The sequence below is a fragment of the Glycine soja genome, chromosome 9 (assembly GCF_004193775.1).
Source record: "Glycine soja cultivar W05 chromosome 9, ASM419377v2, whole genome shotgun sequence".
In the NCBI taxonomy this organism is placed as follows: Eukaryota; Viridiplantae; Streptophyta; class Magnoliopsida; order Fabales; family Fabaceae; genus Glycine; species Glycine soja.
This window is the reverse complement of record NC_041010.1, coordinates 703,583-724,947: the sequence shown is the minus strand read 5'-3', so window position 1 is coordinate 724,947 and position 21,365 is coordinate 703,583. Positions and strand designations below refer to the sequence as shown.

Below are 21,365 nucleotides of genomic sequence, written 5' to 3'. Positions count from 1 at the left end.
GATAAGTAGCTTCAGAGAATTCTTTCCCTTAAGCACTCCATGAGGACATTTTGACTTGAGAGTCCTTGTCTCTGCCTACCATTCCACTTATAACTAAATCCCCTCATGCCTCCACAATGACCACAACTCCCCCTACTGCTATTTAATATTTTATATGAAATAATTCTCTTACATAGGCAACTAACTTTTATTTCTGTTACATCATGAACTATTCACCTTTACCCACTACTATAAATGTTTCCAATTGATAGTCTAGCACTGTCTAGCATTAATAAACAAACAACATGCCCCAAGCAATGATTGTCAATAGATGAATGGCATCCATAGATTACAGATCATACACGGATCAGCATTGCCTTAAATATTCGAAATGAATACATGAAAATAATGCATACGTTTATTAGCTTGAGCTAGTGTCACTTTTGAAGCTACAGATCTTGTATCCACAAAACCTGCCATGTTCTCATTCATCAGAAGCCTCTTTTCCCAGCGAGATCCTGAAAGCCAATCACCAAGCTTGGATTGATCAATTTGTTGGTAGGTAGAATAAGCACTTAAACATCATCCATTGTACTATTTTCTTTGAAACACTTTTTTCTCTCCATATTTTTGTTTGATTATTTTAAGTGTCTTTTGAACAAAAATATAAAGCAACACAGTTGAAAGCCAATGCTTTGTTTATAATCTTACCAAGAGGGCGAAAATATTCCAATATTTCATTTTGAATAAAATATATAAATTTTAAACCATAAAACCCATAATTGGTTGGACTTGAGCACTGGGATACTGTTAGTCTTGCAAATAAAAATGTGAAGAGTAAGGATGCAGGATTGGAAATTTAAATAAACAAATAAAATATTCTAAATGAAACAACCTTCTTGTTCATTCTCTTGCAAGGAGAGTTACTTCTTATATTAGTCCCACTTGTTATTATCTGATTCCTAATTGTATATATCAGTTCATTATGAATGGCATGATTTTAATTTGTTTAAGTACAGAACAAAAAAAAAATAAAATCCCTGAAGTACCTTATCATAAGGTTTCCGCTGTATTATCTAGTGAGTAAGGCAAAATTTCAATCCCTATTTTTATTTTTTTAACTTTTAAAAAGTTTAGATGGAATCATGGAAAACAATATGTTTTATTTATATGTCTAATTAAGTTGTATATGGATGAAAGTGTCATTATACTCTTACTAATAATAATAAAAAAGATTCATTTAAAATTAAATATAGAGAATACGGATAGTTAAATTCGGATCGGACCCGCCTCAGTGCCATCGGGCCATGATACACGTTATGAACGGTCGTGATTGGCCACAACACAAAAAAGTGATGCACTGGATCTTTGACGGGTACACGGAAGTCGAATGATAAAAAGAAAGACACCTGTTTGTCTTTAGAGAATGTAGGAAAGGAAAGGGTTTTGTAGAGGGAGAGAATTCCAAACCAAAAATCCGAAATAAATAATTTTTTTTTTAAAAAAAAAAAGAACCGGGTGTGGGTGTTGTTGGTGTTGGCGGAGGCAGATCGGAGATCTGTGATAGATATAGATGGAGGGAGTTGGGGCCCGGCTTGGGCGGTCCTCGACCCGCTACGGACCGGCCACGGTGTTCACTGGACCGGTCCGGAAGTGGAAGAAGAAATGGATCCACGTGTCCCCTTCTTCTGCTTCCTCTAATTCCAACGCCAATAATCATCACAACCACGCTTCCCATGCCTCTCATCTTCTCCTCTACAAGTGGACCCCTCTCACCCACAGCCAGAACACCGCCACTACTAACAACGCTAACGCCAAGGACTCGCCTCCGGAGCCTCCCGAGGAACCGCCTCGAAGGAAATTCAAATATGTTCCGGTATTCAAATTACGCTTTTCTTCTTCTCCTATTATTATTTTAGGGTTTTATTGAAAACTCATTCAATTTGAAATTATGGAATGGGAATTTCACTCCCGAGGAACCCGTGTAATATGCGTTCTTTGCATTGTATAAATGGATTGCTTGTAGTGACTACAATGTCCTGATAATTTGTGTCTTATTCGTTTTTGCTTGATTCTTTTTGTCCCTTTGTTTGGAACACGGGTTGAAAGTTGTGTCCTGATGTCAATTCATTTTTTTTTAAATTATTTTTATTTATAGAAGATAATAAATGATCATGAGAGATTCTTAACTGTAGCTTCCTGTTTTTTCTGGTTAAGATTTGCAAATTGGGAGACTGAATCTAATTGATAGAGATTTAATTTAAATTAAGCTTGAGGGGTTTGTTGGTTGTTTCCTGTGCATGTATGTGTGAGTATTTCATAATTGCAAGTCTGCAATTTATTTGATGGATGAAAAGAACAACTCTAATGCAGAAAGTGACATTATTCAATCACTCAAATATCTGAACTAAAGTTCTAAGAAAAAAGAAAAATAAAATGATAACCAAAATGTTGGAGACCAGGATTGGTGGAGATGGAAAGGAGGGATATATACCTTCTTGGTGAGTTGTGGCCTTAAATAGAGCCTAATGCAAAAAGAGGATCCATTTGTTAGAACTATTCACACAGCCAAATTGGTTTTCAATCATTTGTTATTTTGTTACATGCTTAGATCCTGATCTCTGTCTTCAACTTCTGTATTTCTGTTTTAGGGCAGGGGCTAATTCAACTTCCCTGTTGGTAGATGGTTTTTAGTTGAATACACATGTGTTTGGGAACAAATTGTTGGTGTCAAACCAGTCCCATCAAGTTGTTGGTCCAAGTAAACAGTCACTTCTGGACTAATTTTGATGTCAAACCAAAAAGATGTTATAGTCTTTTGAGGGCCTGGTTGATGTTCCAAAAATCATTTGAGTTCTAAAACAGGGGTTCATTCTTCTTTAATTATATTGGATGCATCTGTACTTTTGTTAAAATCTAAAGTATGTGTTTGCCATGCATCACTGGTAAGATTTCAGATTGGTTGTATTGATGCTGTTAGCTGCAGTTTGGCTGAAGATTTAGCTGTTTCCTCCCTTTAATGGTTGTGGGACATAATTCTGTGTTGTATTGCTCTAGACTTATAGTGTTGCATTGGATGCTCTATGCTAATGTTGAAAATGGTATGTGCAACATTCATTGGTGTGTCATGTTCCTTGTGAAGTATGAACGCATCCTCAGCAAAAGAATCACCAATTATTTTGCTTTCAAATGCACAGTATTGTATTTGTGAGTTGTTAAAAATTGTCACAGAACTAATGATATTCAACAGTAATAACTAAGCTGGACTAACCAGAGCTTTTGATCCATGGTGTACTTGAAGTCATCTGTGGTACACTTAAACCATTTATGAATCAATTTTTGTATTCATGCTTTTAGTGATGATAATAAATTGATACTGATTTATTCTGTCAAATGGTAATGAGGTTTGGGAAGGTGTGGTAATCTGGGTTGTCTGATGATGCAGGTTGCTCTACTAGAGGAGCAGAAAAATGAGGGTGCAGAAAGTGAGGGTACTGAGAAGGTTGACGAGGAATCTAAACCAATTGATGCTGATTCAGGTGCAGCAGAAGCAACTCACAAGAATGAGACTTTGGATGAAAAACCTGACATAAATGATGTCCCAATGGAAGAAAGTCAGGTAAACCTTTGCATGTCTCTTTTGTTTACTTCATGTTTCTTAACATTTTCTTCCATTTTTCCAAAGTGTATCGTCTAGAAAGTAATAACTGCAGCCCACAATCTATTCTACACTCTCATAAATTGATGAAAGGGAGCTATTTCTGAGGTTAAAATCAGACAATGATAGTTCTCATCTTTCATTTTTAACTTTGGACAATTTTTATGCTTCAAATTAGGCAATTTGAAAATTTATGGATTGGGCTTACATTTCTCAAATTTATTGTGTCTGTTACTAAATTTAAAGTCCATAGCAGTGACTAGTGAAGGACTTGATCCCATTTCTTTTTAATAATATGTAAATTGTGACTTTGGCCTTATATTTCAGTCTCAGTACAAAAATCAAGTGGTGCGCCAAGATCTGAATGAAAGCACATTGGACTTAAGTTTGGGCTTGACATCACATGATGATGAACATGATTCTGATTCAAAAACTAATCAAACAAGAGATGGCCAGTAATGCAAGTTAACTAAGTGGTACTGATACATGAACAGCAGGGGTCTCATGATTCTCCAGATAGTGAGAACATAAATGATTCAGTCTATATACCTTGTTGAAGGAAAGGAATTTTCCCCTGGCTTTGTGTTCAACCACTGGTTATTTTAGGTTGAATTATTGTAACGGAATATGCCTATAACATGGATTTTTTTTTTATTGAGTGTCCTTGCAGGGCTGAATGTAATATGCATTGGAGGAACGGATAGTGTACCTTTTTCCCCAATCACTGGACAGATTTTTTCCAGATATTTATTGAAATAGGATATTCTGGACTTTGAAACTACAATAGTTTGGAGCTAAATTGTTTTTATTTTCTTTTTCAAAATAAATAAAATAAATAACATTCCTGATGAAAATGTGCTTCTGATGCTTTCCTACTGACTAGAAATGAATCATTTGGCCTTTTGAATTATAATTACTACCATGGTTCCCTCATCATGTATGGTCTGAGTTTATTTCATCTTTTATTTTTGGTAGATAATTTCGAAGATTATCAGATCCACTGTACTTAATGGTGATGGTGGATTAATGATGATACTTGGGGTTAGTTTAGTAGAGTGAAAAGAAAATGAAAAAAATAAAATAAAATAGAGAATAAATATTTGCATTAAAATAGTGTGATAGAAGTGTAAAACTTGCACTAATTTTTAAAAATTTATCCATCTTTCCACTTCATTTCTTCTCTCCCAAACCAAGCCTCAAATTACTTTTTAATTGTTACTTTTAACCCCTGTAAAATAATTTTTAGGCTCTGTATTATTTTTTATTTTAATATTTAATTTACAAAAAATTATAAAATGTTGCAATTTTGCTGATGGACTAATAAAATGACACTTTCTAGGCTGCAACATGTATAACATGACATTTAATATTATTTGATGATATCATACTTGATGACTTCATTAGTCACATTAACACTTAGCAACTAAACAGAAATATTCAATTCAACACTTCTCTTTAAAAATACTTCAAAAACCCCCTTTTAAAAGTAGAAAATTACAAGTTTAACAGGAGCTGAATTTCACCCTCCGATTTGAAATCTAGGCAATATTTAAGCCATCTACAGAAGTACATACCGTGGTGCATAAAAATGCTAACCAGTTTAAGTGGCAGATTGACTACAAGGGTTCGTTTGGTAAGACAAATTTTTTCATAGCATAATTCCTAAAGATCATGAATCCTTAAGAATGAATAAAATTTATTTGATTAATAATTGGAATCTTAAAATAATTTTTCTAAAAATTACAAACTTATATTATTTTTTATCACATTAAATAATTTAATAAAGAGAAAGATGATAATTTTGTTATAGCAAGAGAAAAATTACTCGAGAAAATTTTCGTAAGAAATTGATTAAAAAACATTCCTAGGAGACATTCTTTTCCAAGAATGTTATTTTTTAAAAATTAATACCAAACATGAGAAATTAAATTTTTTAACCTCTAATTCCCGAGAAACCAAAAACTTTTCTGGTGCCAAATGCCCTCCAAGTGTGATTGCTTCAAGACCTATGATTTATAATCATGGTAAGAAATATCAAAGACGCCCCATAAGGGGCCAGATATATTCAGTTGCCCGCTTATCTTGATTCCCTTATTTTGCCACAATCAAACACACAAGTGAGAATGCTTTAACAGTTTGAGACTTGGGAAAGTACAAATGAACTACCAAGTAAGAATACAATTATATAACGGAAATTACAGCCTGGGCATCTGCCTCCAACTACACAATAACTTGGACTTTTAAAATATTTAATATCATTCTTTTGTGACAGCCACCTCCGCCTCCGCCTCAGAGGAATAATCATGCCTGGAAAGTAACACAAGTTTTAGGTTCATGGAGAATAGGTTCTAGTGCCAACAACAATTTTTTTTCTTCAATCCCTATTGCCTTCTTTAAACTAAAATACAGTGAAGGTTATCACATTGCAGAGTTTAAAATAAAATTGCAATTGTTTTTCTTCAATCCTATTGCCTTCTTTAAACTTTGTTAAAAAATATCTAAATTTGATTTTCTGATAAATGGATCCAATATTTTGGGGCCTAGGATGAGTGAGATGTATGCAACCTTACTCTCGCATGAGGAAGAATCTGTTTGTGACTCGAACCCAAGAACACAAGGTCATGAAGTAGAAACCATCAGAAACTAAAATAAATAAATATCCCTTACCGCAATTTGCGTGAGAGTTGGTATAAGCCTGTCCCTGCCATTGCAATGTTTACACTAAACAGGTTCCAATTTTTCTGTGACATGGAAAATAATTGTGATAAGGTCATTTGCAATACAAGAGAATTATGCAACTACAGACCAGAACTATGTACACATCATGTACTGTGATGAAGGTAATAACGAAATTTTGCTTGCTTTGGAGGTCCATAAATAATCATGCCTAAGTGAACTAGTTAAAAGAAATCTGTCTTTAGAAAATCAAACTTACTGGGGTGATTACAGTGCTGTAACGAGACCAGATAATTCCAGTAGCTGTGACCGCTGCATAAAAACCAAAAAGTAATCAGCAATGTATGGATATAAATAAAACCCAATACACAATGATATACACTAAAACTGCCCGCAACTAGAATACTAAGTGTTGTTTATACCTTTTGAGGAACCCATATAAGGATCAAATATAAGCAAAAGCACATGCGAGTGCGTGCATGAGAGACAGAGAGAGGGAGGGAGGGGGGGAGGAAGGGAGAGTAGTCTATGATAGATAACAGTAAATGCAGTTGTTTATGTACATGCATACCTATTTGCTGAGGATAGGAAAGTTTCTCGGGTGGTTTTGAGAAATCAGCAATGTTGGCAATGCTGATGCCCCACTTAAAGGTAGGTGCCCAGAAGTGAACTGCATAAAATAACCGGTTAACATATAGGTTGCCAATGACAATTTTAACACCTAATAATAACATTGGTCACTAGAAACATAAAAAAGAGAACACAATTTGAATCAGTGGGAAAATAATGCCGTACACTTGTAAAATATAATCTTCTAGGTATTGGTACTTTAAGCAAGTGATGTTTACAAAGTACAACACAAGCAAATCTATGTATATAAATGACTGGACTTCATTCAACAATTGTTATCTTTCTAACTGCAACTCCGAAACTAAATTACCTTTAACTTTCCTTTACAAATAGACAAATTCAAGTTCCACTACATTCTTTAAATCATGTTATAAATCATAATACAACAACAACATCATGCTTCCAATACACTAAAAACATGGAGCACATTTCCAGTTTTTTCATACAAAATCCAGCAAATATTATTCTTCAAAAAAATGTGATATTTAAATGATCATATCCTTCAAAGCAGCATCGCATTAGCATGCACAAGTTAGTTTACTAGTGTCTTCCACTTTACACAGATGACAAAATATTAACATTAATTTTTTTGTCAGTCACTCATCTCATTTTCAATTTTATCTACCCAACCTTCTCCTTATGTTCATAAATTAAATTAGTAGACGAAGCCCAAAGTTTCCAACATTCCCAAATATCTAACCATCAGTTTCGTAATCCTTCACACCCGAAAAACCCTTTTCTCAAGATGCAATCCAAGGTCAAATTAGGTTTTTTTTTTCAAAAAAAAAAAAACATAGGTTGTAGATAAAGCCTTGCACATGGCCTTTTATCAAATCACTAAATCAAAATTCGTAACCTAAGCCAAACCCTGTCACTGATATATATATATATATATCAACATCATCACACGGAGCAATGAAAATCGGAAGCGTGAGAAAATAACAAATACAGAACATAAACACGAAGGGATTGGACAAAATCAACTCACTGGTTTTAGGCCCAGCTGGGTGATTCCATAAAGCTTGAAGCTTTGCAGCTGCCATGAATTGAATGTTTGTTCTTCCCTTCGATTGAAAGCGAAACGGGTTCAGCTTCTACCACTGCATCAAGAGAGAAAAACAACACATTTAAATACAATAATATTATTATATACCATAATCATCTACGATGCAGTAGATCCACTCCGCAACCGTAGTCAAATCACTTTGCGACGCGTGTCTTGAACTCGGTCAACACTTTGCTCACACTGACCTATTTTGGTTTTGGGAGAAAAACTAGTAAAAGTGGAATCACGTGCTTGAATTTTTTAAAATAAATAATAAGAATAAGATTAACCATCTATATAAATTTATATAAAAAAATAGTCTGTTAAAAAGTCTAAGTGTAAAATAAACATACTATATTATTGACACTGACTTGATAATAAATCAAGTTGTAATTTTAATCGACTTTTCTTATGTATTTTGTGTATGTTTTATTTCGCTATTTATTTTTATTTGCGTGTTTCTATTTGCTTGGGAGGGATTTGGGGAAAACCACCGCACCGCCATAACAATCAACTTCCTATCGTGACCAACCTCCGACCACCACCAAACAGAATTATCGCACCACCGTCATCTCCGACCGGAACATCTCCTCCACCCTTAATCCACCGTGACCTCTCTCTCTCCGTCGATCCTCCTCTATGTTTGATAGTGAGCATGATGTCATGAGCTTTGAACATCCATATGAAAGCAATACCTAGGATTGGCAGTGAGGGATTTATGTGCGAGGCTAACTTCAATGTCGACTCAGTCAAAGATCCAAGTGATGCAACGTGTTGGAAGTGAAGCTAACTGGGCCACATGGAGCTAACAAACTTAGTTGATTTAATCATAGTCCAACTTTTTAGGCTTTAGCCCTTTGGGGATATGTAGTTTTTCTCTTTTGGTCCCATTGTTGTGTACATATACATGCTTAATGTTGAACATGACTATGGTAATTTGTAATATGTATGACAAGAAGTTTTAGTTTTTCACTTTTAAATTCTTCAGCATGTATTTGCTTTCATTATATGTTGTTAAATCTCTCTTCTCAAAATCAAGTAAGGCAGGAGAAAGAAATCACACACATTAGCACAAATGATATGCATATATTTGTTCAATTGAATGTACACAGTATGGTTCTGTGATCTGTCAGCATTTATTGCGCTAAATAGATCCTTGACTATAAAAACACTTTCATTAAAATATTTACGTACAAATAGCATGTAGATAGCTGTTGTTTGACGTAAAGATATTATATATTTTTTAATCTTTTCTCCTCTCTCGGTTAAGAACTTGATTTTGCTTGATACCTGAGTTTTATTGTGATCAAAATGCATACATCAAAACTGAGTTTTTTATTTTTATTTTTATTCTTTTAAACGTTTGATTTGATAATCTTACTATAAGAGCGAGGTAAGATTGCGTCATTCAATTTCTTCTCCAAAGATAAGGTAATCCTCTATGTATCTTTTTTAATCTTTTTCCCCCTGGTTAACAACTTGATTGTGCTTGCCGTTGTGATTCAGATTTTGTTTTTAGGAATAGATTTTGTTTTTGAATTTTTTTTCTCTCTCTTAGCTAAGAACTTGATTTTATTCTCTCTTTTTAGTTTTCATTTTCTTTTCATTTTTTCCTCCATTTTTTTAAAGTATATTATTATTCATATTTCTTTCCATTTTCTCCTCCTATCCTAAAACAGTTGGAGTATATCATTTTTTTATTGTGATGTTATTGTGAGAAAGAATCATTGTTGGAGTATTTTGTCTACCACACTCATTTTTATAAATTAATTTAAATGCCTAATTAGAGGCTAAGAACTTGATTTCGCTTGCTGTTGTGACGCTGTTTTTAACTGCTTATTTTTTTCTCTTGGCTTGGTTCCGGTAATTGTCGTTTGATGTATAGATAGATATATTTTTTATTTTTTTCCTCTTGGCTAAAAACTTGATTTTGCTAGCTATTGTGATGTTGTGATTCAGATTTTTGTTTTTGAATTTTTTATTATTTCAGTTCTACATTTGATTGTCCTTCTTCTTTTATCTTTATTTTTTTAAAATTTTCTCCATTGAATTTTTTTGCTCGCTGTTGTGACATTGTTGTTGGGGTTTTGTTTTGAAGGAAAAAATATTTTTTAAACCTTTTTTTCTCTAGGCTAACAACTTGATTTTGCTTGCTGTTGTTAAGTGATTATTTTTTCCTCTTGGCTAAGAACTTGGTTTTGCCTGCTGTTGTGATGTTGTTGTTAAGTGGTTATAGATTTTGATTGTTTTTTTTTATTTTTTCCAATAAAACAACTTTCTTTTAATTTTGCCTGCTGTTGTGAATATTGATATATAAGTTTGGCAAAGGGAGCCTCTTTTAAGGCAAAAGATTCAAAATTAATAGTAACTGAAATATAAAAAGGATCATATTATTTTCTTCCACTCTCAGAAGATAATATTTTTTCCAAATCTCATACTCCTCTTTTTTTCACAATCAAAGGGAAGAATAGATTCTTACTTATCTTTTCTCTCCTTCAACTTTCAAGTTTCAACAAAATAAAGTAAAAAATATAAAACTTCAAATGTTATTTTAAGAAGTCAATTATTCTCTCTTTTTAGTTTTCCTTTTCTTTTCATTTTACTGAAGTACGTCACTATACATATTTCTTTCAACTTTTTTCTCCTCCATCTTTCTTAAGTGTGTTATTATCCATATTTCTTTTAATTTTTTTCTCCTCTTCTAAAACAGTTGGAGTATAACATATTTTTTAGTTGTATGAAAGAATCATTGTTGTAGAGGAATCATTGCCTGACACACTAATTTTTATAAATTAATTTATATGTCTAATTATATTTATGCAACACCAATTCACCAAAGCATACATGTTACTTTGGAGCTATAGGATGAAACAAAAATTAATCACCCTACATAACATAAAGATATGACTCGACCAAAAAAGGTATCCAACCAAACAATGTGATCAACTACACAAATAGTTAAAATAGAATTCTTCATTTTGCTTAAGAATGGGGTTAAAAATTAATTATCACAATGTTTTCAATGTATATACCGGGAGAGTAATTTCTCTTTTAATATTGTCATAGAATATACTTAATTCACTAGAAATATTTTTTAAATATATATATATATATATTTATTTATTTATTTAAACAAAATTTACATATTATATATAATATATGATACATGTGAGATAATTTATTTTTATGAAGATATACACTCTTATTCTATTTTATTAAAGTTTCTAAAAATTTCACAAGAATGTATTTTTTACATTTAATGCAAACAAAAACTATATATAACATATGATACACAGTTATAATATTTCATTGGATATGTTTTTTAATTTATGTGTGTAAACTTATTAAAAAAGAATTTAATATAATATATGACATGTGAGAATAGTTTTTTTTTTTAATAAAATCAAACAAATTGAGTCCTATTATAAAAAAAATATGTTATTAAAAAAATAGAATGACTGTTATTAAAAAATATGTAGTCTTAAATTATAAAAAAAAATGTATTTTATGGATATATTTATTGTACTTTCAGTTATAGACCAAACATACTCGATGATTTATAGACCAAAATTATAAAATAATAAATATTTGTATAAAGATGTTTTTAAATTAAGCATGCAGAAAAAATGAAAATTAAGTATTTCTCATTTAAGTTATTAGTTATAATAATCAAACTAAAAGATATAAATAAGTGAAAATAGTATTTAATTATATTACATTAATGTATAGTTTTTATTTTTATCTATTTATGATCAATAATCAAGCAATTAAAAATTGAATTAAATTTTAAAAAATATTTTTATTAAAATTGTAAATTATATGACTGGTTTAGTTTTTTGCGTTTTTTAACTGACAAGTTTGTCTTGATAATTATAAAAATATTATATTTACTAATAAAAAATAAAAATATTGTATTTTTGTTTTGTGGGCCTGGTGGTGTGATTTAAAAGTTGGGATGGGTTAAGAGTTAATTGAGAAGAATACATCATCAATTGGAGAGGAGTAGATTGGCTCGAAGCTTTGTTCTGTTCCTTCCCCTCACTTGCAACCGTAACTTTTTTTTGGATGTTGCAGGTTTCGAACTGAAGACTTGAGGCTTGTGAGATTTAATTAAACAAGGAAATAACTAAAGACTTGCAACTGTAACTTACCTCTTCATCTCTTTTATGTTAAAGTTGTTCACAATGTGCATGTCACAATAAATAAGGAAATAACTTCTGCCTGCTGGTACAAACCTTAACAATATTTTGCTTTTTTATTTCCTATTTTCCTAAATAATTATCATCTTGTTTTCATTTTATTTCTTACCTTCAAAGATTTGTATAAAAAACGGTGAAAACAACCAAGTTCATGTGACATTTTTATATTTCTTTGTGAAAACAAAGAGTGAAAGCAGGAAATGTGTTAGGAAATATTTATTTTATCATTACTCCTAATTCTACAACTAAAGAGATAAAGATAACATTTCTTATTGTTCATTGATACTTTTGACAGAGGAATACAATATATTTATGCCCAACACACTCAAACAAATATAACAAACTATATTCTAGAACCTACCTAAATGATATGCATCTATTATTATTATAAGACAAATACAGAAATATCAACACTAACAATGGGCCTAACAAGAGGGCCAAAGATGGTTCGTAACAAAATGTTTTTCAGTTTTCATTCAACAATTAAATAATTCATTCATTGACCCTTGAGTTCATAATGATACTAGCATGCAGTATTTTAATTGCAGCCTTATCCTAATCTTTGCCACTCTATAGTCTATAAGCAATGAGGAGTCACTATATGTAGAGTCATGGATCAAGGCACGCGCTTATACTCTTGCAATATTTTTCTTTTATTGAATGTAATTTGACTTGGTTTGTGAGATAACTATTCTAATTTTTAACTCAGTGGCTGAAAGATGGAAGTGAGGAGAGAGTGCCAAGTGATTAGTATATCTTGCATTGCATATTTATGGTAGATCTAATGGGGAAACCTTCTGATTGGGCTTTGCATTCGATTCTTGTCAATACTTAACAAATTTCTTTGACATTTCATACATGTTACCATTAGTTTTTCTCTTTTTCCTATTTCTCATAAAAACATTATACTTCTGCTCTTTCTCGCTCAGGGTGAATGGAGTAATTTGCTTTAAGCTAAAGATATATGATTTTAAGTTAATTTATGAAATTTAGAGCAATGATGATCATGGATCATAAATTCATAATAAAGGGGGTCAAATAATCTTTGAGCTGAAGAATAGCTTAAATGTGGGCAACTGAAAAGCCTGGAACTTTCTGATATCTGACGATGGACGAATAGGTGAATAATGCACTTCATCAGAAAATTGTGATGCCGAAGTGGTAAATAACAAAATAGTCAGTAATGCTATTTTCTGACCCCTATATACTTTCTGAGCTCCAATAACAGTTACACATAGAAAAGCATAGAATGATCTCACAACATACGGTGGCCAATTGATTTCCCCTCTTATTTCATTTATTTGCATGTTGCTACTGTAGCTATGCACCATTTTCTGCTTCTTTCTAGGGGGAACTTTTATTTTACTAAAAAGCTATTGCCTTTTGAGCACTATCTATAACAGACTTTTAAGCCATGATTTGCACTGTGTAAAGTAATATTATCTATAACCAATTATGCAAAACATATGAAACCAATTTTCCTCTCTCTCTTGCTAGTGGCTTTTCGCTACCTACCTAATTCTTTTACTTGCTATTTTTTCTTTTGGCAAAACGCCAAATATGAAGTCAATAAATAGGGATCGTTCTTTTGGGATAATGATGATAAAGTACCCAACAAATAGCCAACATCTAAAATCTTTAAAGAAGACAGATGAAATGCATCTTATGGCTATCATGTTTTAAGCATACAAAGCCTCTTGCTCACTATCTCATTGATAAAACTTGTTGGTTAAGAGTTTAGTTCTAGTGAAGGAGCACGTTGTAGTAATCAATAATGTTCCCCACCCCTCTCTCCTATTATTCTTATTCCAAAAGTGCTACTTGAATCATCACTGTTAAAAAATTCAGAGCTATATAAATTGTAACAACTGTCAAACTCGTGTTTACTTTCCCATCTTGAACCAATGAACCCTCCAAGCCTTAATTTGAGGGTTGCAAACTTGGTTTCACTTCATCTATATATCATTTGTAAAATCACTTTAGCTCGTAAACTAGTTGGTTAAGTGTTTAAATCTGGTAATTAGCAAACAATAGCACGTTGTAGTAATTTACTATCCCCTCTGTCTCAAAGTTCTAGTTGAAATAACACTATAGAAAAATCCTTTAGAGCTTTACAAGATAAATGGTAACGATATTAAATTCATGGTTGGTGTACACATTGCGCTCTGGTTCTGCAGCTCTAAACCTGAGTACAAATTCCAGCAAGGTTTGACATATTAGAATGAGATGAGCAGAATATATAAATTTTAAGCTTAATTGTACTTTTTGCCCAAAAAGCTTTATAATGTCTCAAATTTTTGCACCAATTTTTTTTCCGCCAATTTTGCCTCTAATTTACGAAATATCACGAATTTTACCCCATGTAAAAAACTCACAATTAATGAAAAATTGTCTTAAATGAGGTGGTTTAAAGAAAAAACTACCACAAAATGTCTTTATTGTAACAATTTTTTTACTTGAGAACAAAATGTGTGTTGTTTCGGGAAAAATATGAAAAAAAAAAGAAACGGAAGAGGAGATAAAATTCGGGGGTAAAATAATGCAATCAAGTCTAAAATTTATTTTTCAAAAAAAAAAAGGAGGAACTAAAGGGAAGGAAAAAAAATATGTTTCTTTAGCACATCCATGGTCGCCTTAGTTACACTGTCTTGGTTTGTATTATTTCCTTCGTGAACTTACGAAAATAAAAAAATAACAATTCATAATTATCAATAAAAATATAAAAACAAACCAAATGCCTTAATTTTTTTAAGATCTGGTGTGGTCAAAGTTTATAAGATATTTTTGGTTATTAAGCTTTCTTTTTTTGAAAGGGTTTTTAAGCTTTCTTAGTTAGTAAGTATTTGACTGTAAGGAAGAATTGAAACCTAGCTCATTCATTTCCTTTATGTATCGTGCCCTCATCTTTTCACGTCCTTGTACAGTTTTTTTTTTTTTTACACAATTAGTATTTTAGTACGTGCTTTCACAGAGTAAATATTTGTTTTATATAATTAAATTTACAATATATCAATACTTCTAAACATAAGAATTATAGTATAATTAATAATAAATAAATATTGTTAACATATTATATTTTATATTTATAATTAAAAAAATAGATTATGATATAATATTATTATTAATAAAAAAAGTAAAAATATGAAAATTATATTTATAACTAAAATATTGAAAATGATAGATTAAAATAAATAAAAGATAAAGAAAAATCTCCAAAATACTCTCGTTGAAGAAAATTAAAATCTTTTTACACTAAAGAATAAATAATAATTAACCTTTTGAAAATTATATAATATGGATTTATTTATAAAATTTTATATTAATCTAATTGATTTGAAACTCTATTTATGTATACCAAAATCAATGTAACCTATAATTTTAAAATACGTGAAAACAACACTCATTATTTAATTTAACAATAAACTGAGTCACACCTTTTGGCAACTTTTTCTCCTTTAATTAAAAACAAATCAAGTTTCAAGCCCAACGTTGCCAACACTGTATGTGGATTTTGGATCTTGGCATGAAAACTTCAATAATCTTTTAGTTCAATACAAAAAATGCTAATCACGAGAAGAAAATTGAAAAAGCGACTTAAATTTGAAATGAAAGTTTGAACTAAAGCAAGATTCACCTTCACGCAAGGTTAAAAATTCACAATCTAAATAAAAAGTTATGGTAAAATTATATATTGTATATTACTTCCTACTAAATTAAGCTGAAATTAAAGAAATATAAATTTTACGTTTCTAAAAACTAAATATGGACAAGATAAATAAACTCTGCTCACGATAAAGCATTATGCTAATAACGATATTCAGGAATCATGATTCACTAGTATAATTTTTTTCCTCTTATTAAACATTCTGTAAAGATAATCTTACTTAAAGACACTATCAAACATCACATTTAGATACATCTTTCAACAAAAATTTAGAGTGTTCATGCATCAAGTTAAATTACTTTTGAAAAGAAAAATTATTTAATCAAGTCACTTAATTTTATTTATTTATAAATGAATTGATTTACTTTAAAATTTAAATACAATCCAATTTAAAGTAATTTGGATTGAATAAATTTTTAGCTTTATTTTTTAATTTTTCTTTGAAAAATATTTATCAAATGACAAGATATATAATAAACATAATAAGTAATTTAAAATATCAAATATATAATCTGTAAGTGATTATATAATTAACAATGGTATAATTCTTTAACTATATACTATTTAAAATAAATTTACAGAACTTGGTAAATATATTTATAATTTTCAGTCAAAAATATATTTATAATCTAATGTACTTTTACTAAAAAAGTTATTAATTAAATATATTTTAATAAATAAAGGTAAATTACACAATAATTTTATAAAGATATAAGAGATAAAAATATAATCATAAGTAATGTTATAAATTATTAATAAAATAAATATATAAATATAAGTTCAGTTTTAAATTTAATTTTATTTTTATTTTTGGTTTCTTTGATTTTCAAATTATTTAGTTTTAAATTTTTTATTAGTTTATGAACACGTCTAATATAAATTACAGTATTTTTTAAAAATAAAAAATGAGAATATTTTTTGAATGATTGTTATTTTTCTTTATTTCCTTACACAAAGTAAGATATAACAGTAACAGCACTGCAATAAGCAGATGAGAGGACAATGACAAATGAGAGACATACTCGCATGACAAGACTGCCCTATTAACAAGCCTACACAGTGTCACTCATCGCACCAGAACATTGCCCTAACCCAAACTCTACGTCACCAACCCCTCCAGTACCTAGCTCTGTGGGTTAGTTCGAAAAATAATAAAATGTGATGAAGCAATATTTTTATATTTTACTTTTGTTTTATTTTTTTTCACTATATTAAGTATTATTTATTGTTGTTATTTTACTTTTTTTCACTATATTGAGTATTATTGATTCTCATGTTTAATAAGATATTTTAGTTAGTTTATATTCTTTTAATTAATTAAAAAATTTGTTTGATTATTATGTAAATAATAATTTTTTAAAAATATTTTTTAGTAACTTTTAATTTTTTTTAAATGATATTTTAAGTATTATTTTTTAAAATGTTAATTTCTAATTTTTACATTTTATTCTTTTTTATTTTTAAAACATTTATTTAATTTTTTATTATTATTTATAAATATGTCATTTATCTTATTTTATATTTTTTAAGTTTCTTTAACAGTTAATTTTATCAAACATTTCAATCATGTTTTATAAGATATTTTAATTAATTTTTAACTTTTTTACTAACTAAAAAAATTCATTTAACCATTTAATAAATATTTTTTTAATAATTTTTTTAGTTTTTAGTATTTTTTAAAATAATATTTGAAGTAACTTATGACTTCTAATTTTGTATATTTTTATTTTTGATATACTTTTTTTTGTTAACTTATTAAATAAATTATGATATTATTATTTTTTAATATTCTATACTTTCCAATTATTTGAACGATTAATTTTATTAAATATTTATAATTTAATAAACAAAATTTTTAACTAGTTTTATTAAAAATAAACTTATTATTTAATAAATTAATTTTTGAATTTTGTATTAGCTTTTAAATAGATTTGTGAAATTTTTCCTTAAAAAAAAAGAGAAAAAGAAAACCCTGATTTTGAACTTCTAACCCTTTCAAACTTCAAAGTCCAAGCCTCTCTCCCATTTTCTCTCTCTTTCTGTTCGGCGTTAGATAAGAAAGAAAGAAAAGAAGAGTAACCAACGCACCACAACTCTTTCTCTCTCTATCTATCACCATTTTCTCCCTAATGAAGAAGCTCTACCATAAAGGGACGGTTCACCCGTCGCCACCACTCATCTCCGACCAACTCTCCTTACTCCCGGCGGCCATCCTCACCCTCGCGGCGGCGCTCTCACCGGAGGACAGAGAAGTCCTCTCCTACCTCATCTCCTGCTCCTCCTCCACCTTCTCCGGCTACTCGCGAAGGAAAACCGCCGCCGAAACCGACCATTCCCCTTCGTTCAGCTGCAGCTGCTTCTGCTGCTACACGGGTTACTGGGTCAGGTGGGACGAATCTCCGAATCGCCAGCTCATACACGAGATCATCGACGCGTACGAGGATTCGCTTGCGCAAAAGGGAAACAAGAGTAAGAAGAACGGTAAAGGAAAGAAAGAGAAGAGGAACAACAAGAAAGGGTGTAGCACTACTACTAGTACTAATCACACGCACGAGCACGCGCATTCGAGCGAGTTGAAACGCTCCGAGTTAGAGAGCTCGCCGAGTCGCGACTCGGCCGAGTCGGAACCGGTGGTGGAGATTCACACTAATAATATTAGTGGCGGTGAAAGTTGTGAAGGGGTTGTGGTTGAAGAGAAAGGGTCGGTGAGAAGGTTCATGAGTTTCGTTGGTGAAAGGATTTGGGGCGCGTGGGGACAGTGAGTCAATGAATGGATGAATTTCCAATGAAAGAAGATAATTAGATAATGAAGAGAAAAAAAGAAGAGGAAAGGTAGGTTTAGATTTTGAGATTTACACCACCTCTCTTACTTTGTTTTTTTCCTTTTTAATTTTGGCTTTTGTACATTAATCACTACTACTACCCTGCAATATTTAAAAAGAAATGGCTGTTTCGTTTTGTAATATATGATCTCTCAATCAAGTCATACATATCAAATTATCAATCTCCTTGTTTCAATTTTTCTATTTTCAATTTCTGGCGAAGCGGTCGCTGGTGTTTCATAGGTTTCATGAACACAATTTTTTAATTGAATAGTTGTGAAGAGAATTACTATTTACTCCTCAAATTTAGGTACTGAACTTGACCTAGTTGAGCTCAAGTGTGAATATGGGAGGAAGAACTGCTGTTGTTTCCCTCATTCTAGTATATTTGTTATTCAATTTCGGTTTTGAATTTCACTGCAGTGATGTTTGTACTGGGTGCTAATTGGTACATTTGTAAGTCAAGAATGGCTAATTTCGTAGTATATATTTTTCTCTCCTAATTGATGTGTAGAATTTGAATTTGACCATTTCATGTCTTCGAGGAAATTTTCTACTTTTTGGTGGTTTTGTTCATTATCTCTCTTTCTGAGGAAACTTACAACCGAATACACGAGAATGTCATGGAAAAACAAGCCTGGTCAAGTGCGTAAACAACAAATCAATTGACTGGTAAGTGTGTATTTAATTTTGGAAAAAAAATAAAAAGGAAAGATTTTCATTTATTAAACTTCTCATGAATATTTCTTACATGTATATATTTTGGCCAAAATGATGATAGACAGGGTTTTTTTTTCTGAAATTAATTAAAACATTTTATACATAAAATAATTCAAAATTTAATTTTCTTACTAATAAATTTTGTTTTGTCAAAAGATTTTTAAAAACTCATTTTCATGAGATAATTTCCCACTCGTACAAAACCTGTTAAATGAGAGCAATAAATAGCTTGGGACACCATGTAGTATTTTGGTTTGAAGCATGATGAATGAACATCTCTTCTTTTTAAAAATCCTACCAACATTCTTTTTATCTCTCTTTTCATATCATCCATATAATTTTCTCACTATTAGTAGAGTAGCATAGGAGGTAAGAGGTGTTCAAATATATATTTTTTCTTTTGGTTTAGGTGGGAGAGAGAAAAATAGTGGTTTAACTTTTAATAATATATAATTAGATGATAAAAAATTAAACTGGAATAAAATTAAAGTCCAGAGTTTTATCCTTTCTTCCACAAAAGTTAGTCATTTTCATTCATATTTTATTTAGTCTGAATGACTTTTTGGCCTGTGTACCTTCATGAAAATCAAGGGTTCATTTAATTAAGGTTTAAATATTTTTTTAATTTATATATATATATATATATATTTTTTTACTTTTTGCTCTTAAAATTATTTTTTTATTTTTAGTTTTTGCGAATTATGTGTTTTATTTTTTATTTTTATAACCATTAAGATAATGATTTTTCATTGTTCACAGCACCATTTAAGGTACTTTAAAAAATAAAAATAAAATAAACATAATTTATAAAGATTAAAAAAATATTGCAACAACTAAAAACAAAAATACTTTAAATTATGAAAATTCAAAAGATATTTATTTTAAACCTTCAATTAGTTGACAATTTTCATAGCATTTTATATTTAAATATTTACTTGTATATGTTTTCATTGTTGTTGTCTTGTTTTTTATTGTATATTATTTATTATATTTATATTTTTCTATTTTTCTTTTTCAATTTATCATTTAGCATTGGATGTCTATAGATTATTTTCATTTATTTCTAGTGGGCTTTTATTCTTGTGTACCAAACATATTATGCTTTAAGTATTGATTTGGAATAATTTATTATTATTACTTTGTATTGGTATGTAACTTAAGTTTTAAATTTGAGTTTATTTTTTATATATGTTAGTAAAAGTATTTTTTATTTCAAAAATAATAATAAAATATTTTAGATTTCTTAAATTGTATAAAAATATAAAATGTAATAATCTAGAAACAATATTTTAAAAAAAAGTATTTTAGATTTCAATTGCAATTTTTTTTTGTCAGTTTGTGTTTATTGGTTGACCGATTACCTTTGTTAGGATTATGATATAAGCTGAACAAACAACTTCTATGTAGTATAATTTTAAATATTTTTATGAAATTTTTTTACAAAAAAATCTTATTTATTAAATGCAGAAATTAAATATTCTATTTTAAAATATTATATATATATTATAATATTTATTTATAGAATTTCAAATATATCAGTGAAAGAGGTAGTAAAAAAATGACGGCATTAATATGCATCTATATATAATATATATCAAAATTACATAAATTTCACAATACTATATTTAATTTTTATAGATTATTATTTAGAACTAATATATTTGATTAAATATTAAATTATAAATAAACTATGCAAGTCAAGTTCAATTTTTTGTTTTCTTAAACAATACAAGTCCAACTTTTAATTAATATCATTTAAAAAAATGAGTTAAGCTTAACTCACTAATTTTTTTTTTCACAAGTTAAACTTAAATTTATAGTAGTCAGTTTGATTCATTTATACCTCTAACATGTTTTCTAAGATATTACCAGTAACCCTCTAAAAAAAGATATTAGTAGTAACACATTTGTTTATTACAATTTATTGAAAAATATCAAATCATAAATGGAGTTCATTAATATAAAGTGCGAA

General features: G+C 29.8%; 3 protein-coding genes across 3 annotated transcripts; 2 read left to right on the top strand and 1 right to left on the bottom strand.

Annotated features, from left to right (window-relative positions):
• The first annotated feature begins 1,397 nt into the window (after positions 1 to 1,397).
• LOC114367842 lies at positions 1,398 to 4,436 on the top strand. Its single transcript, XM_028325055.1, has 3 exons — positions 1,398 to 1,855; positions 3,425 to 3,598; positions 3,965 to 4,436. Exons 1-3 carry the CDS (start codon positions 1,553 to 1,555, stop codon positions 4,094 to 4,096), a joined length of 609 nt encoding a protein of 202 aa, XP_028180856.1. The 5' UTR covers positions 1,398 to 1,552; the 3' UTR covers positions 4,097 to 4,436.
• Positions 4,437 to 5,631: 1,195 nt separating this feature from the next.
• On the bottom strand, positions 5,632 to 8,088 carry LOC114367845 (mitochondrial pyruvate carrier 4). The gene is made up of 5 exons (XM_028325056.1): positions 7,932 to 8,088; positions 6,885 to 6,983; positions 6,573 to 6,625; positions 6,305 to 6,378; positions 5,632 to 5,944 (listed from the first exon to the last, which is right to left on the bottom strand). The coding sequence occupies exons 1-5, from the start codon at positions 7,984 to 7,986 to the stop codon at positions 5,893 to 5,895; spliced, it is 333 nt and encodes a 110-aa protein (XP_028180857.1). The 5' UTR covers positions 7,987 to 8,088; the 3' UTR covers positions 5,632 to 5,892.
• A 9,746-nt stretch (positions 8,089 to 17,834) lies between these two features.
• On the top strand, positions 17,835 to 18,869 carry LOC114425901. The gene has a single exon (XM_028392880.1). The coding sequence runs from the start codon at positions 17,981 to 17,983 to the stop codon at positions 18,611 to 18,613; it is 633 nt and encodes a 210-aa protein (XP_028248681.1). The 5' UTR covers positions 17,835 to 17,980; the 3' UTR covers positions 18,614 to 18,869.
• The last annotated feature ends 2,496 nt before the right edge of the window (positions 18,870 to 21,365 follow it).